Raw genomic sequence first — 17,107 nt, 5'->3', positions numbered from 1 at the left:
AGTAAAAAGGAGCAGATGCTTGGCTTTTGAGAAATATTTAATGAACAAAATTATTTATTTATAAATATATGAATTTTATTGAAAATTAATTGAGTTTGGTTTTTGAAAAAAAATAATGGGTTGCAATAAAGAGTTTCAAGCAAAAGACGGTTTTTGGAGAAATATTATTTTCACTACAAGAAAAACACCCATTCAGGTACACTTGAAAAATGTAACCAAAAGTGAAAAAAAATGATGCCTTAGGCTACGGCTACGCTTTTTGGGCTACGGCTACGCTTTTTAGGGTGATTCCTATTCGGCCGTTGCCTATTCTCAAAGGCTACGCTTTTCTGCACCAAGGGCTACGCTTTTGGCATTTGGGAATAGGCTACGCTTTTCAAGTGATGCTGTGCAGGACCAAAGGCTACGCTTTTCAGCTTCCATTTTTACTAGAATAGACTACACTTTTCAACACTATTGCATCACCTGTCAGGCGTAGCCACATTATATTCCATGGCTACTTTTTATAAGTGTAGCCTTAGGTCCCTTGTTTTTTTTTTTTTTTTTTGGTATACTATAGCTACTGTATATAAGTGTAGCCTTAGGTCCCTTATTATTTTTTTATTATATATATATATATATATATATATAATTTTGTATTTTTAATTAAATGAGTTAAATATTATAAAATAAAAATAAATACATAATTATACTAAATAATTTTTTTAAATAATAAAAATTATCTGTAACCAAAATGTATTTATAATAATGATCCAAAAGTACTAGAATAATATTAATTTTAAATATTCATACATCTCATATTAAAATAAACATAGCCATATCAAAATAACTATGATATCACTTAGAATTTACTACTAATACTCTATAAAAACTAAATATTATATCCTACATAAGTATCTTCTAATAAAAGTCATTAGTCAACTATACGTGTATCTATTCCCAACACTACTCTATCTTAGCCAATAAATCACAATAATAATCAACTTAATCTTCATTATCATCATCCTCAATATTATCCTGCATAATTATATAGAAAAGTAATTAGAAAAATATTTATAATGACATTCGCGATTATAAAAATTAAAAAACCAGACTCAAAACTATCAACGACTGATATCATTAATCATTTTTGTACCGTGTACAAGTTTTACCAATGCATAGTAGTGTTTCACAAATCCAAAATTAGAATTCAAAGATAAAAAAAGCATAAGCTATATTAATAACAACGAAAACATTACTGTAAATATACCTCAAACATTGACAGGGTACCACTTCTGTATATTTTTCATCACCAGGGGGATGCTTAAGATCACATTTTCTCTGCACGAAAAGAAACCAATGTTGTTACATGGGCTCAAAAAGGCATATAAATAATTTGCATTAATTATATAAAACTGTCACCTTTCTTCTATTTTTTGGCTACTCAGAAGATGGAGAAAGAAATACCACAAGCGAGTTTCACTAGCAATTTCATAGGATTTGATGATTGTTTCTTTTTTCCCACAAAAAAATGGCATTTTAACTAAAGGGGTCATCTCAAATATGTAGCTAGTAAATGAGAAGAATAGTACAAAGAGCATATGATAGATTCTTATCACAAAAGGTAAAATACACACGATTATACATATAAAATTATTGTATGTTGTATCATTATGCAATATATTTGCGAGAAAAAAACCACATTTAGAACTGCACATGGGGAAACAAATATCGCACATAGGTATACAATTAACTTCTCTAACTGCAAAAAGAGCTAAAATAACACAAGTTACAAAAACACCATTTGTTGCAATCTACAAAATGGTAGAATAAACTACAAGTAAACATATTAATCATATGTACAGCGATCTTCCAACAAGAATATACACCAAAAATAGCCGAAACAAAGAGAAGTACGGAGAAAAAGAAACATATCAAGCACCCCTTACCATATGCCTCTGAAGTTGTTCTTTCCGTTTCATGAAATTGAGGCAAAACTCACAAAAGTACAGCTTCAAACAGTCATTGTATTCTGGTGGGAAGGGGGAGAAGTACCATGTCTCAATCTCATATCTTCCAAATTCAATAGTAGCTATATTTTTTACTTTGGTAAATTCTTCGTGTTCTCGCAAACTGGCAGCATCAAGCTCCTCGTGGCCCTATGATGTATCAAGAGAAATGTAGAATATAAGGAACAAAGCTTCAGCTTCAAGCAGGATAGGAATTACAGCAAGAAGCAACCACCAGCTTCACGTTTCAACAGAATAATAATAAAATTACATGTTTTATGTCGCTTCAATTTCATTGAAAATAGTAATTAGCAGCAATAATTTCCAGCAAGATAACATTAATATTAAATTTTCCCTGACAATATCAGAACCGGAGTTACTGGTACTCAAATGTGTGTACAGTGTACTGTTCCCATAGCTAGTTGGCATCACATGTCTCTTATATGTCATTTAAAAGTAGAACTCAAATACTGACTGGAAGTTATTCAATCAGAACATTGTGTGTAGGTATCTGTGCCAGTGTAAAAAATTGTCATTTTATACGATTCTGTGTGTTTTCAGGTCAAGATGCTGGTTAGCAATGGCTGAAGTAGAGACTAAAAAGGTTTAGTCTAGCAGCCTATTTCAACATTGTAAATGAAAAGTAACCATTCAATACCTCTACATATGTCTCATCAATCTTCCTCTTCTGGTGGCGTGTCATCTTCAAGCCTGTTGCCCCCTGAGAAACCAAATGTGTAATTTTCAAAATGTTTAATCATAAAGCACCACTCGTTGCATTAAAATCAAGATTAGCAGGAGCAAGTGACTACATATATAAAATTAATTTTAGGCAACCACTGAAAGGCTGCCAAGAACTTTGAAGATGATATAATCATTACCTTTTCCTCCACTTTCTCATCAACAACAGCCTCTACTGACTCAAGATCAAGTTGTTCGAGCTTCACCCACTCATCAAGCCTTCTATTAACTACCGAGAGAGAGAACCATAATCATAACTAAAAAATAGAAAGACTAAAAGAAACAATAAAAACAAGAGACTAAGAGGTTGGCATTTGTGCTCACAATCACAAATTGCAAAAAATTTGACGTCAGCTAATAAACTAGAGGGAACTAAAAAAGTTCAGATACATAAACAGCAATACAAGGGAAACATGGTGACTTGTGAGTAATAAAAACACCAAATGCAAATTTATTTGAAAATATTGCCCTGTTAACTTTATAATACATGAAAGTGTCACTAATTAAGCCATTTTATTACTCTTATTTTAACTTCTTTTTTCTTAATAAAACATCATATTACTCATTTTTCCAGGTCGAAAAGCATATTAATCTATCTCTTTCTTACTCTCCTCCTCAACCAACAACCACCTCATCCCCACAGAAACAAAAAAGAAAACAGAGAAGCTCAACAACTGTTGAAAGCATGATGATGATACATTAAATATCACATTTTCCAAACACCCCCAACAAATAACAAAGAAAAAGCCAAACCTTTTCCAACTAGGTAACCTCTGCTACATGGATAACACTGAAATTAAATCCATCCTATAACAAAATCTGTAGAATTCTAATACATCTGTCAGTTGGTACCGATTCTTAAAACTATAACATTCAAAAATCGAAACCCTAAACCCTAATATTCCAGCTAAAAGTTCAATTAATCACAGTTCACTCCAACAAAAAGACGAATTCAAGTTATTATCAAAGAGAATTGCACACTCCGACAACATTTCCACCTCACAATCAAAATCCTAACTCTTCCAAAATGAGCAATAACAAGAATTAAAAGAAAAAGAAAGAGAAAGTGAAAGTAATTACACTCTGTGTAATGAACGTAATGGAACGGATGATGCCGCATGGAACGGATGAACGAAGTGACGAACTGTGATGGCCGGGCAAAAATCAGATACACAAAAAATTCAAAACAATCAAATCAAAACCCTAAAACTTAGAACAAACAAATTAGAAGAATCAAAACCCCCAAAAATTCATACGCACCATCTCAAAACCCCTAAACCCCTGAGGCATCTCCATTCTAGATGTAGAGATTCAGAGAGGATACATAGTGAGACAAAGGTCACGATGGTGAGTAGCGTGAACACTCCGGGCGCGTTCTTGTAGAGGCAACGAATAGAGTGAAGCGCGGTGTCAGAGGGAGAATCATCCTGCTAACAACATCGCTGGTAGCGGCGCTACAGTCGAGGTACGCGGCATACAGGGCATCAAAGGTGAAGATGAAGAAGATGAGGACCGGCGACAGTGAGTGGTGAGCGAAGATGAACGAAGGAGAAGGGCGCCAGTGAGTAGTGGTGAGTGAAGGTGAGTGGTGGTGAGCAAAGGTGAAGGCGTGAAAACGGCGAAGGTGGTGGTGAGGTTTCTGAAGATTGAAGGGTGTGGGTTTCTGAAGATGAAGGGCGCGTGTTTAATTTTAGTGGTGGTGTAAAAAGAAAACAAGAAATTCTCTAAGTGTAGTATATGTATTTGGGTCTATATACAATTATACATTAGGGAACACTGTTCAAGCGCACCCAAAACATATTAAATAAGTTACTTTTTAAAAGCGTTGTCTTTGGTGAAAAATGTGTATCCATAGATATTAACATACGGCTACGCTTTATAAGTGATTTCTATAATACCTAAGGCTACACTTTTTAAATGATGCCACAATTGTGTTTCCTTTTCTCTTATAAAAAGGCAACACGGAGAAAAGCGTAGCCTATTCATAGAATAGGCTACGCTTTTCAAATGTAGCTTAAAAAAAGTGTAGTTGAATGAGTATTTTTCTTGTAGTGTTTGATTGAACAAAAAAGATTTTATTTTGAAAACGGAAGAACCATGTCCAATTTACTTATTTTTAATGAAGTTTTGGGTATTTGAAAGTTTATAAAATATTTTGAATAATTTATAAAGTAACCAGTGAAGATGGGGTCTCTTTTATAAAAGTTCAAAGTTTTTTAGAATAATTTTAAAGTACATCAATTTTATTAAAGTAACTTGCAGAATATACCATTTTTCAAAGTTTAAGAATATTTATGTATTTTATTTCTATGGGCATGTTTATGCATATTTTTAAAATTATTTATAGAATTGAGTAAAGTATCGTTTTTGTCCCTAACGTTTGGGGTAAGTCTCAAAGTTGTCTCTAACGTTTGAATCGTCCTACTTAGGTTCCTAACGTTTCAAAATTGACTCAATGTTGTCCTGCCGTTAAGAATCTGTTAATGGAATTGACGGCGGGACAAATTTGAGACGATTTTGAAACGTTAGGGACTTAAATAGGACAAAAACGTTGGGGACAAAAATGATACATAGAAATACATTTTAATTTTATCCTTCACTAATATCATCTTTTACGGTATATAGTTATTCAATTATTTTTAAACACATTTAAGTAAATTACACTTAATCACATTACTTTGATTCTAAATAATTTTTTTGTTATAATTTTACTCTTAAAGATTTTTATTCATCATGAAATGTTTGTAAAATGACTAGAATCATATTACTTTATTGTATATATATCATTTTTTCCCACAAGTTTATGTACTAGTGATTCTACAAATATTTTATGATGAGTAAAAATTTTTAAGAGTAAAATTATAAAAAAATAAATTTATTTAGAATAAAATTAATGTGATTAAGTGTAATTTACTTAGGTATGATTAAAAAATAATTGAATAACTATGTACCGTAAAAAATTGATATTTTTGAAGGATAAAATTAAAATTTACATATTTTTATGTATCGTTTTTGTCCCCAACGTGTTCGTCCTATTTAAGTCCATAACGTTTTAAAATCATCTCAATTTTGTCCCGCCTTCGATTCTGTTAACAGATTCCTAACGGCAGGACAACATTGAGTCAATTTTGAAACGTTAGGGACTTAAATAGGACGATTCAAACGTTAGGGACAACTTTGAGACTTACCCCAAACGTTAGGGACAAAAACAATACTTTACTCTATAGAATTTAAAGATAACTTTAAGATATTTGGAAAATTGATTCTATAGTTAAATCTTATGACCCGCTCTGTTTCAGCTTATTATTTTAGAGAAATCGTAGTATTACGGATAACGAATTATTATATCTTAAAATATATTTGATTATGTGATGAGATAATTAAGGTTTGGAAAGGCAACACCAATAGCTCTTCTTGTCATCGATTTATCTGGCAAATTACCGAAGAGTGGTACATGCTCTATAGCCTAAGAGTGTGACCCATCATTTTAATCATGGGAGCGGTACAAGCACTATAACCCAAAAGTGTGTTGAGCACTATACGCTGAAGCGATGGCAACGAGAGACAACGTCCATAAGGATGTAATGTTGGGCGTGGGTCGAAAACCGACGGATGAGCTCATTACCTGCACTAGGGCTAGACATGCATTATACTTGTTTGTGCATATCTCTTGTGTGTTTTAAATTTGTTCTTGTGGTTGTATGTTATGTGATGTTTGCTCTTGACCGTTGTTTGTCCTATGTTACTTTGTTGTGGTCTAATTGATTTGGGACACGTGGCCGATTTATAAAAAGCAACTTAACTCGTTTCACCCCGACCCTACTAAAAACTCCCCAATTCTTACTCCCTATCTTTCTACCCCTTTCAGATGAAGACAGATGTCATTTTCTATTAGCTCAAGCAGCCTTATGTGTAAGGGGATCTTGTCCTTCACATCTTTCATGTGGTGGCCGCGGAGCCTTGAGTCCGTACATACGTAGTTAGAGATCATCCCTTTCAGCACTCTCTAGCTTCATCCCTCTTTGATCCTGATGCACTGTATGCTTTTTCGCTGTCGTGGTTACATCCCGATTCTGTCCACCATTCTTTTGATTTCATACATGGAGGTCCTGTTTCAGCACAGCAGGATGGTCAGGCGGTACCTGAGCCTGACCATGTCATCCATGACTACATCTCTGACGTTAGGATTTTTGCTAGTAAAGAATTTTATAAAAATAGTTGCGTTGTAGATATAGATTCTAAACCAACAGAAATCTCTTCGTGCAAACGTTTTGGTTGTCACAAGTAACAAACCTCTTAAAATTGATAACTGAGTATTAAACATCGGGTCGTCTTCTCAAGGAATTGCAGGGAAGTATGTTCTTATTATTGGTTATGGGGATTGTAAATTGGGGTTTTGAGAATGAGGAATAAATATGGCAAATAATTTAAATGACAATTAAAATAAATAAACACGGTAAAGCAAATCCTTTGGCAAGGTACGAGAAAATGGAAGTCCAGACTTAGTTATTCTTATCAACAATAATGAAAGTTGAATCTTAATTCCACTTAGTTAACCTTTGCTAAAGCAAAGGAAAGTCAAGGGACTAATTAGTTGACCTTCGAATCCTATTTATTTCCTAAGAAAAGGTTGGGATTATTGAAGTTCAGTCCAATTAGCAAAGATAACAGTTATCAATTATGTTGAGCTAAGATAACTCCTGAGTTACTGATTTCTTGACCAAGACCAAAAGGAAAGAAAATTAAATCTACTGGAACAAAATATCTTCAGATTGGGAATAATCAATAGCATAAACAAAAGAAAGCAATATTAAACTAGAATACCTCAAATATCATTAAATAGGGAAATCATCATGAATGTGGCATAAGCCAAATAGGCAACATAACTAATATAAGCATTCAAGTATCTAAAAATAAGAGATAAACATAAAGTAAAAGAACATTGAACCTGGGATTGAGAGTCACTCCTAAAACTAAGAGAAGTCTTAAATCCTAATCCTAAAGAGAGAGGAGAGAACCTCTCTCCAACTAAACCTAAATCATGGAAAGTAACTAAAAATGCTGAGACTCTCCTGAATGGATGCATTCCCCCACTTCATAACCTCTGGTCTATGCCTTCTGGACTTGGATTTGGGCCAAAAAGGGCTTCAGAATCCGCTATGAGCATTTTCTGCAATTTCTGGTGCGTGGCCTCTGTCAAGCATCCGCGTGGGTCACGCGGCCACGTCGATTGGAGTTTTCTTTGTCACGCGGTCGCATCAGTCATGCGGCCGCGTCATAGGTGTTCTTCTTTAGGCGCGCGATCGCGTCAGTCATGCGGCCGCGTCGCTGCTTCTTCGCTCTTGGCACACGGTCGCGTCGTCCATGCGATCGCGTCACTGCTTCTTCGCGCTTGGCATGCGGCCGCGTCGTCCATGCGGTCGCGTGGATACCAGTTTCTCCAAAACTCCGTTTTACGCTTTCCTTCCATTTTTGTATGTTCCCTTTTCCATCCTTTAAGTCATTCCTGCCTTAGAAGATCTGAAACTACTCAACACACTAATCATGGCATCGAATGGAAATAAAGGTAATTAAAATAATTAATTCTAAAGCATAGGAAACATGTTTTTCACATACATCACATAATAAGGAAGGAAAAGTAAAACCATGCAATTAATATGAATAAGTGGGTGAAGGATTGAATAAATCACTCAGATTAAGCACAAAATATATCATAAAATATGGGTTTATCAACCTCCCCACACTTAAACAATAGCATGTTCTCATGCTATATCCAAGGTAAAAAGTAAGGTTGAAGTGGTTGAATGCCATGCAATGCAATTCTAATCTAAATGCAACTAACTAAATGCATGATGCAATTCTAATTTTATTCACTCATATATAAAGCTTACATGTAGTTATATCAATTCACATTCTCAAGGAATCATATATATATATATATATATATATATATATATATATATATATAAGCCTTAGATAATGTTAAAGCACTTTTACACTTGAGATGGGAAGAAAAATATTTTATAAACTTGCAAGACAATTAACAAATTAAGCATAGATACATGTTGATGAGTTATTGAACCCTTATTGGATTTTGTGTTTACTCTATAATCACTCAGTGTTTATTGGGTTAATCACTCTATTCTTCTTTTTATCCTTACTTTCTATAATTTTGTTCTTCATCTAATCAATCAACAATTATAAAATATAGACATACCAAAAATCATGAGGTCTTTAATTAAGGTTGTAATGGGGCCAAGGTAAAGGTGAGGGTATATGTATAAGGCTAAGTGAGCTAATAAGTGAATCCTTAATTAGTCTAAGATCTCACCTAACATACATTTCTTGTAAAGCAAAGCTTCTTTACCTATTTTTTCACATTTTTTTTCACTTTTTATGTTACATGCTCATATTTTGTTCTTATACCATGTGCATTTGCTTTAATTTGCATTTTTGTGGGGAATTCTTTTGTATCCCCTTTACTGAAAATAAAAACTTTTTTTTATGCACATGGTAATTAATTATTTTAATTTCACATGAGCATGCTTCCCAAAATGTCTTTATTCTTTTCAACTTTTCTACCTTTGTTTCTGTCATCCATGTTCTCATAAAGTTCCCCCACACTTAAACAATTACACTATTTCTATCTTAAGCTAACCAAGGATTCATCTTGGGATTTTTAATTTATTTTTCTGCCTAAGGCTAGTAATGTGGTTATAAGACAAGGAGGGTTAAAGCTCGAGGGGGCTGACAAGGGTGATGTAAAAGGTAGGCTTTATTTGGGATAAGTGAGTTAAAATCAAACAAAGCCTCAATCACTCTCTTGGTATGTACCTATATTCTATAATCGGACATATAGATTAAAACAAAGCAAAGAACACTAGAATAAAAAAGAAGGATGGAACACACAGGAATAAAATATTATGGTTTAAATGTAACCATACAATTAAGCTCAAAACTCACAGGCTATATGTTCTCAAACTCATAAATCATGTATCACTTAAGTATGTCATGCAAGTAGAAATCAAGAGTTCCCATTATACTCAATGTAAAATATATTGAATGGCTTTAAAGTTTGTGTTCCTCCTTGATGAAATGTTGTTAACTTAACTACATGATGTAATACTTTATATACAAAGTGTGTGGATTGTTTTGATCTTGTTTAAATTTCCTAGTCTACTCCTTTTATTTTGATCAAATTAAACTATTATACGCCAAAAGGGTAAACTATACTAATTAATCCACATACTCTATAGCTAATAAGTTAGAACTGCAAACTAAACTAAATGGCTAAAATATGAACTAAAGTGCAAAATGCAGAAATAGAGTAAAAATACATGAAAGTAGCATTGTATAAGTACTCAGAAAATGAAAATAAAAATAAAGAGAAAAATACAGAAAAATAGCCAAAATAAAAAAAGAAGGGTCTGTAGTGGTTCACCAAAATAGTATGCCAGAGATGGCGACCTCTCCACACTTAAAATAAAGCATCGTCCTCGATACTCACTCAGGCTGGGTGTGAAGGAGTGTCAGCTCCGGAAGGATGGATAGCTGGAGTCTCTGTGGTGGTGGTCTGAGTATCCGGCTGCTGCAGAGGAGGTGCTGACTGTATAGGGATCTCAGGATCTGCAACCTGAATCTGAGGTGGGTCTTCCTGCTGAGGTGCAGTCTGCTCTGAGCCTGCCTGCGCAGCCTGTGTGGGTGCCGGCTCCTCGTGATCGAATGCCTCTGCCTCAGATGTATCAGAAGGGGTGTCAGGCTCGGAGGGGATGTCACTGCCGGACCGAATCATCAACTTGAGGTGTTTATAGCGTCGCTTGCTGCGACGCTCCATACGGTCCAAGTGGGCAAACAGTCGATGCAACAAATGGTAAATAGGCTCATGAGTAGCTGGAGGAGCAGTGGGCGGGGTAGGTGCAGCAGGGGAAGAAGAGGGGGCAGCTGAAGGTGTGGCTGTCTCATATGAAGGAGTAAGGAAATCAGGTCTGTAGCCCAAGGCCAGAAAGTTCCTGCTGTGAGGAATAATCTTCCTGCGCTCTGCAGCAGGTGGCCTTTCATCAGCATCCTCCCACAGTACGTCTGCTCGACGTCCGAGCTGTGTAACCAAATAGGGAAAGGGAAGAGTGCCTTGGACGTGGACCCTGGCCATGTAGGACCGGATAAAGCGTGGCAGGTACAGCTCCTTACCCTCCATCACACACCAAAGGAGGGTGACCATAGCGGCTGGTATCTCTGTCTCATGGGTACTCGGCATAACATAGTTGCTCAAGATCTGATGCCATAGCCGAGCCTCATCATTTAAGTAAGCCCACTTGATTCCCTTAGGCATGGTGGTGTCCTGACCCATTTCCCACGGAACAGTCGGGTCAAGGGCTATCCTTGCCTTGACAGCATCCCAATCAAACCTCAAGAAACACATGTCCTCTTCAGCCTGTTTGTAACCATCAGGCTGATCGGACTTGGGTGGGAGCTCCAGAATGTCCTCAATTGCTTCTTCAGTGACCAGTATCTGCTTCCCTCTTAGGTTCACTGCATCTAGGGAAGTTTTGAAGTAATTGCAGTAGAATTCCCTAATCCAAGATGCATTGACTTCTGTCAGGTTTCTCTCCAGGAAGAACCAACCTCTTTCTTTGATCTGATCAGAGGTATATTGCTGGAGTTCTCCTGGGATCTTCAGAGTTCTCTCCAGCTATAGATTCCTGGAGGTTGCAAACACCGGATACTTCAGCTCACAGTATCGATTTGCAAACTCTATGGGATCAGTAGCAGGGAGCAGCTGGTCAGCCTTCTCCTGGGCGGTAAAGTGTTTTTCCCGCCAGGAAGCATCATGCAGAAGATCTATGACAGACATAAAAGAATCTCCTCTCTTACGTTTACCAGTGGTAGCCTTTCCTTTTCCCTTTCTCTGGGAATCTGACATCCTGAAAAACAGAAAATCAGGATATAATAAAAATAGGAAAACAAATAGGCAAATAGTCAAAAGAAACACAAAGTGGCAAAGGAGAATTAGAATGAGGAAAATGAGATAAGTAAAAGGGCATTAAGGATTGTATAGGAGTTAAAAGTTCGAAAGGGAGAATTCACAATCCAAAATGTAATTCATAATTAAAAGCTACAGGTAACTCATAACCAAACAAGAAAAACAGGTTGATGAAGATTCAGATAGATATAGAAATAGAAAAATTAGAATCAAACATCAAAAATGCAATTTATGAGCCAGGAGATCAAAGAGGAGAAGAATGCGTGCCCGGGTATTGGTTTGGGGAAACTAATGAAAATACAGTCGAAAATGCCAAAACCAAGACATGAATGGAAACAGTTTGCAGAAATTTAGGCAGCATTCCAGCTAAAATTGGACTATCCCAGAAAATAAACAGCAGCAAAACAGTTCATATGAATCAAAAATAAAGCTGCAATTACATACAAAGAGTATGAACATGAAAAAAGGGCAATGTAAAAAGCAGCATGAAACAAGAAAGCACAGCATATGAACAAAAGCAACGGCATAGAATCATCAGAATTGCGAAAATCATAAAGTAAGAAACATGAACAGCGCAATTATCAGGCCTAAATCCACTAACCACAGCCTAGGCTACCTAACAACCTAGAATCCACTACAACATGCATATCTAACTAGCCTAAATATGAACAAAAATAGAAAAATATGAAGTAACTACGAATGATAAAAGGGTGACGGGATGCGGAACCTGGTAGGCTAAGAAGGAGAATGGGGCAGAGAGGCGGCTGGGGGTGGCGGTGGTGGCGGCTGTCGCAGCGGAGGAGGGAGACACGGCGGCGGTGGCGACTGGTTAGGAGGGAATGGGGGGAAGGTTTTGGGACGGGGGTTGAGGGTGGTGGTGGTTGGAGGTGGCGCTGCTGGTGGCGGCGCGGTGGGCGGCGATCGTGGAGGGGGCAGCGGTGGTGGAGGGAGAAGAGGATAGAGGAGAAGAAGAACGAGGGGGAAGGAGGAAGGGGGTCGGTGTGGCGGTGGGTTCTGGGTGGTCGGCGGGGGCGGTGGTGGACGGTGGTGGTGGTTGGGTGGTGGAGAGGAAGAGAGGGGAGAGGGTTTCGGGAGGGGGGGCGTGACTGATAGGGTTCGCGTGACAGGGGGTTATAATTCAAAGCCACGCGATCACGTGGAGCACGCGGTCGCGTGGCTGGGGTGAAATGGGGTTGACGCAATCGCTTGGGTCACGCGATCGCGTGGAACGGATAGAAGAGGGGGTGACGCGATCGCATGAGGCATGCGATCGCATCGCGTGAAATTGTGCTAAACGCACGATTTCAGCGTCGTGTCAGCGCAACTCTCTGTCTCCTTTGGGGTGGTGTGCAGTCCGCGACGCGATCGCGTCGCTCACGCTGTCGCGTGGGATTAAGGGACGCGATCGCGTGGGTCTTTTATGCGAAAGGCACAATGGCCGCACGATTCCAGCCCAACTTTCTGGGCGTTGGATCTTTTACGCCGATTTCCAGGTCACGCGACCGCGTGATTGACGCGGACGCGTGGGAGGTGTTTTATCGCAACTGACGCGATCGCATGATCAATGCGGTCGCGTCGCACGCCACTTTTTTTTTTAACGTGAATGTATTTATGCAGTATGCAGTGCTAAATGCAAATGTTATGAATAGTATCCAAGTTCAATAGAAATAAACAATATAAAATAATCAAAAACGAAATTAAAATGAAAAAGGGACGATCATACCATGGTGGGTTGTCTCCCACCTAGCACTTTTGGTTAAAGTCCTTAAGTTGGACATTGGTTGAGCTTCCTGTTATGGCGGCTTATGTTTAAATTCATCCAGAAATCTCCACCAATGCTTGGAATGCCAATAGCCTCCGGGGTCCCAAACTAGGCATGTAAAGCTTCTGAGCAGCTTCAAACAAATTTTCAGGCTCCCGGGATGACGAATGTCAGGATAGGATCCATGATCCCAAGCTTTGCTTTTAAATCCGCCTCCGTCTTGGTCTACATGATTCCATCCGGGCGGTTTAAAAAGTAGATTCTCACCATGGTGACCAAACGTTCTCCGTGATCCATTCAATTGAGCGTGATACCAAACCGTGCGCTTCGAGTTGAAGTGTGGAACCTTATTGAACCTTGATCTACTCCCTTATGGTCTTCAGTGAATTCCTCCACTTCTTTGCAAATTTCTTCCATGTCAACCATGTCTTGATCAGAGTCTTCAAATTCTCCCTCATCATCGCTCAAGTCATATATTGGAGGTTGAGAGAAATCTACCTTAGCATCATCTTCATATTCACTCGGGGAAGATTCTTCTGTCTCAAAGAATTCACTTGTGGATTCAAGTTCGTCACTAAGAGAACAGGACTCGTGATCATTATCATCAGGGAAACCTGCGTTTTGGGTTATTCCGTCCAGTTCTTCATAAGATATCCGCATTGGAGGTTGTGCAACATCCTCTTTAGTGTCAGTTGTAACATCCTTGATGGGGTCTTCCATGACTTTGTATTCCCTAAGAGGTTCAGTATCTCCTAAATCTTCAACCAACTCTTCTTCTTCTATAATGACAGCGTCCTCGACTTGTTCCAGTACGAAGTTATGATCTATGTTGTCCACTGGAGTCTCTTGTGTCTTCTTCACAATACATTCTTCATTAGATTCTACACATGAAGCCATGGGGTCTATTGAGTAGCTGAACGTCTGGAAGATAGTTGATTTATTGCTTGCTCCAGTTGATGAAGGGTTGTATTGAATTGGTTTATTGATTCTTCGAGGTGAACCTGCGATTCTGGCTTTGATGGATATGGGCATGGTGTATGGGGGAGTGGTGGTTCTTGGGAGTAATTGGATTGGTGTTGGGGTGGATAAGGATCGTACGGTGGCGAATGGTGAAAAGAAGCTTGTGAGTGTGGTGGTTCGAGGTTGTGTTGCAAGGATGATCTCTGAGCATAGGGTGGGGCTTGTTGGTAGTTACAAGGTGGTCCACCATATCTTTCAGCTGGGTATGCATTGTAGAATGGTCGTCGTCCATGATATCTTGGAGGGTGTTGTTGCCTAAAGGGTTGATTAGATCCTCTTGGCTCCATCCATCCTTGATTGGTCTGACCTTGATGCATATTCCTGCTGTGGTTTCTATTTCCTTCAACAAAGTTAGAACCAAACTTAAAGCGAGAGGGGTGAGAATTCATAGTAGTTATCAGAAATAAAGGGGGAAAAAGGAGAAACAAATAAACAAGTAAAAGAAAAATATTTTTTTATTTTGAAAAATATTTACAATAACCAATAATAAGGCACACGTTTGCAATTTCCCGGCAACGGCGCCATTTTGACGTTAGGATTTTTACTAGTAAAGAATTTTATAAAAATAGTTGCATTGTAGATATAGATTCTAAACCAACAGAAATCTCTTCGTGCAAATGTTTGGTTGTCACAAGTAACAAACCCCTTAAAATTGATAACCGAGTATTAAACCTCGGGTCGTCTTCTCAAGGAATTGCAGGGAAGTATGTTCTTATTATTGGTTATGGGGATTGTAAATTGGGGTTTTGAGAATGAGGAATAAATATGGCAAATAATTTAAATGACAATTAAAATAAATAAATATTGTAAAGCAAATCCTTTGGCAAGGTATGAGAAATTGAAAGTCCAGACTTAGTTATTCTTATCAACAATAATGAAAGTTGAATCTTAATTCCACTTAGTTAACCTTTGCTAAAGCAAAGGAAAGTCAAGGGACTAATTAGTTGACCTTCGAATCCTATTTATTTCCTAAGAAAAGGTTGGGATTATTGAAGTTCAGTCCAATTAGCAAAGATAACAGTTATTAATTATGTTGAGCTAAGATAACTCCTGAGTTACTGATTTCTTGACCAAGACCAAAAGGAAAGGAAATTAAATCTACTGGAACAAAATATCTTCAGATTGGGAATAATCAATAGCATAAACAAAAGAAAGCAATATTAAACTAGAATACCTCAAATATCATTAAATAGGGAAATCATCATGAATGTGGCATAAGCCAAATAGGCAACATAACTAATATAAGCATTCAAGTATCTAAAAATAAGAGATAAACATAAAGTAAAAGAACATTGAACCTGGGATTGAGAGTCACTCCTAAAACTAAGAGAAGTCCTAAATCCTAATCCTAAAGAGAGAGGAGAGAACCTCTCTCCAACTAAACCTAAATCATGGAAAGTAACTAAAAATGACGAGACTCTCCTGAATGGATGCATTCCCCCACTTCATAACCTTTGGTCTATGCCTTCTGGACTTGGATTTGGGCCAAAAAGGGCTTCAAAATCCGCTATGAGCGTTTTCTACAATTTCTGGTGCATGGACTCTGTCACGCGTCCGCGTGGGTCACGCGGTCACCTCGATTGGAGTTTTCTTTGTCACGCGGTCGCATCAGTCATGCGGCCGCGTCATAGGTGTTCTTCTTTAGGCGCGCGGTCGCGTCAGTCATGCGGCCGCGTCACTGCTTCTTCGCTCTTGGCATGCGGTCGTGTCGTCCATGCGATCGCGTCACTGCTTCTTCGCACTTGGCATGCGGCCGCGTCGTCCATGCGGTCGCGTGGATACCAGTTTCTCCAAAACTCCGTTTTACACTTTCCTTCTATTTTTGTATGTTCCCTTTTTCATCCTTTAAGTCATTCCTGCCTTAGAAGATCTGAAACTACTCAACACACTAATCATGGCATCGAATAGAAATAAAGGTAATTAAAATAATTAATTCTAAAGCATAGGAAACATGTTTTTCACATACATCACATAATAAGGAAGAGAAAGTAAAACCATGCAATTAATATGAATAAGTGGGTGAAGGATTGAATAAATCACTCAGATTAAGCACAAAATATATCATAAAATATGAGTCTCCTCCAGTGAATTTGGACATGTCGATAGAGTCTCTTTCTACTAGCTCCGCTGACCTTTTCACCATAGAGCCTATCAAAACTTCAACCGCAATTTCTGGTCAGCCCTCAGCAGTTGCGCAAATTTTTCCTAGTGGTACATCTTTCGCAAGCAATGGCAGTGATGTTAGTCCCCATAGTACATTAGAGGTCATCGTTATTTCTGACGATGAGGATATCGAGGAGATAGAGATTGTGGATCTGACTTCTGAGGATGACGAAGATCCGGAGATGGATATAGAGAGCATAGACTTGACTTCTGACAGTGATTAGGTAGCGATATCAGTATCTTCTTTTGCCAGCTCTCCGGTTTAGTTTTTTTTTTTATTTTAGACTCTCACTATTGTTTTTTTTCGAGAAAGAAGGTTAGAAGACTAGACTAATTTGGGCGTCAGATTAGGGACTTCTTATGTGGGTCAAACTCCGGAGATGTTTTGAGTTGTTTATATGTACATAACTGTGAGGGAGTAACTAACTTATCATCTTTTGGGTGCTATATATA

General features: G+C 37.9%; 1 protein-coding gene across 1 annotated transcript; it reads right to left on the bottom strand.

The window, feature by feature from the left end:
* Nucleotides 1-752: 752 nt before the first annotated feature.
* On the bottom strand, nucleotides 753-4,440 carry LOC130973720 (histone acetyltransferase of the MYST family 1-like). Its single transcript, XM_057898356.1, has 7 exons — nucleotides 3,990-4,440; nucleotides 3,810-3,873; nucleotides 2,870-2,958; nucleotides 2,647-2,709; nucleotides 1,929-2,138; nucleotides 1,250-1,320; nucleotides 753-1,017 (listed from the first exon to the last, which is right to left on the bottom strand). The coding sequence occupies exons 1-7, from the start codon at nucleotides 4,023-4,025 to the stop codon at nucleotides 951-953; spliced, it is 600 nt and encodes a 199-aa protein (XP_057754339.1). The 5' UTR covers nucleotides 4,026-4,440; the 3' UTR covers nucleotides 753-950.
* Nucleotides 4,441-17,107: the final 12,667 nt, after the last annotated feature.

Source organism: Arachis stenosperma, chromosome 4 (assembly GCF_014773155.1).
Source record: "Arachis stenosperma cultivar V10309 chromosome 4, arast.V10309.gnm1.PFL2, whole genome shotgun sequence".
Classification (NCBI taxonomy): domain Eukaryota; kingdom Viridiplantae; phylum Streptophyta; class Magnoliopsida; order Fabales; family Fabaceae; genus Arachis; species Arachis stenosperma.
The sequence above is the reverse complement of the archived record's forward strand: the minus strand, read 5'-3'. Positions and strand labels throughout refer to the sequence as shown.

Coding starts and splice junctions, on each gene's coding strand:
- LOC130973720 (XM_057898356.1), bottom strand. CDS start 4,025: ATGGAGATGCCTCAGGGGTTTAGGGGTTTTGAGATG. Junction 2,139..2,646: donor TTGATGAGACATATGTAGAG/GTATTGAATGGT, acceptor GATACATCATAG/GGCCACGAGGAGCTTGATGC. Junction 1,321..1,928: donor AACAACTTCAGAGGCATATG/GTAAGGGGTGCT, acceptor CTTTTCGTGCAG/AGAAAATGTGATCTTAAGCA.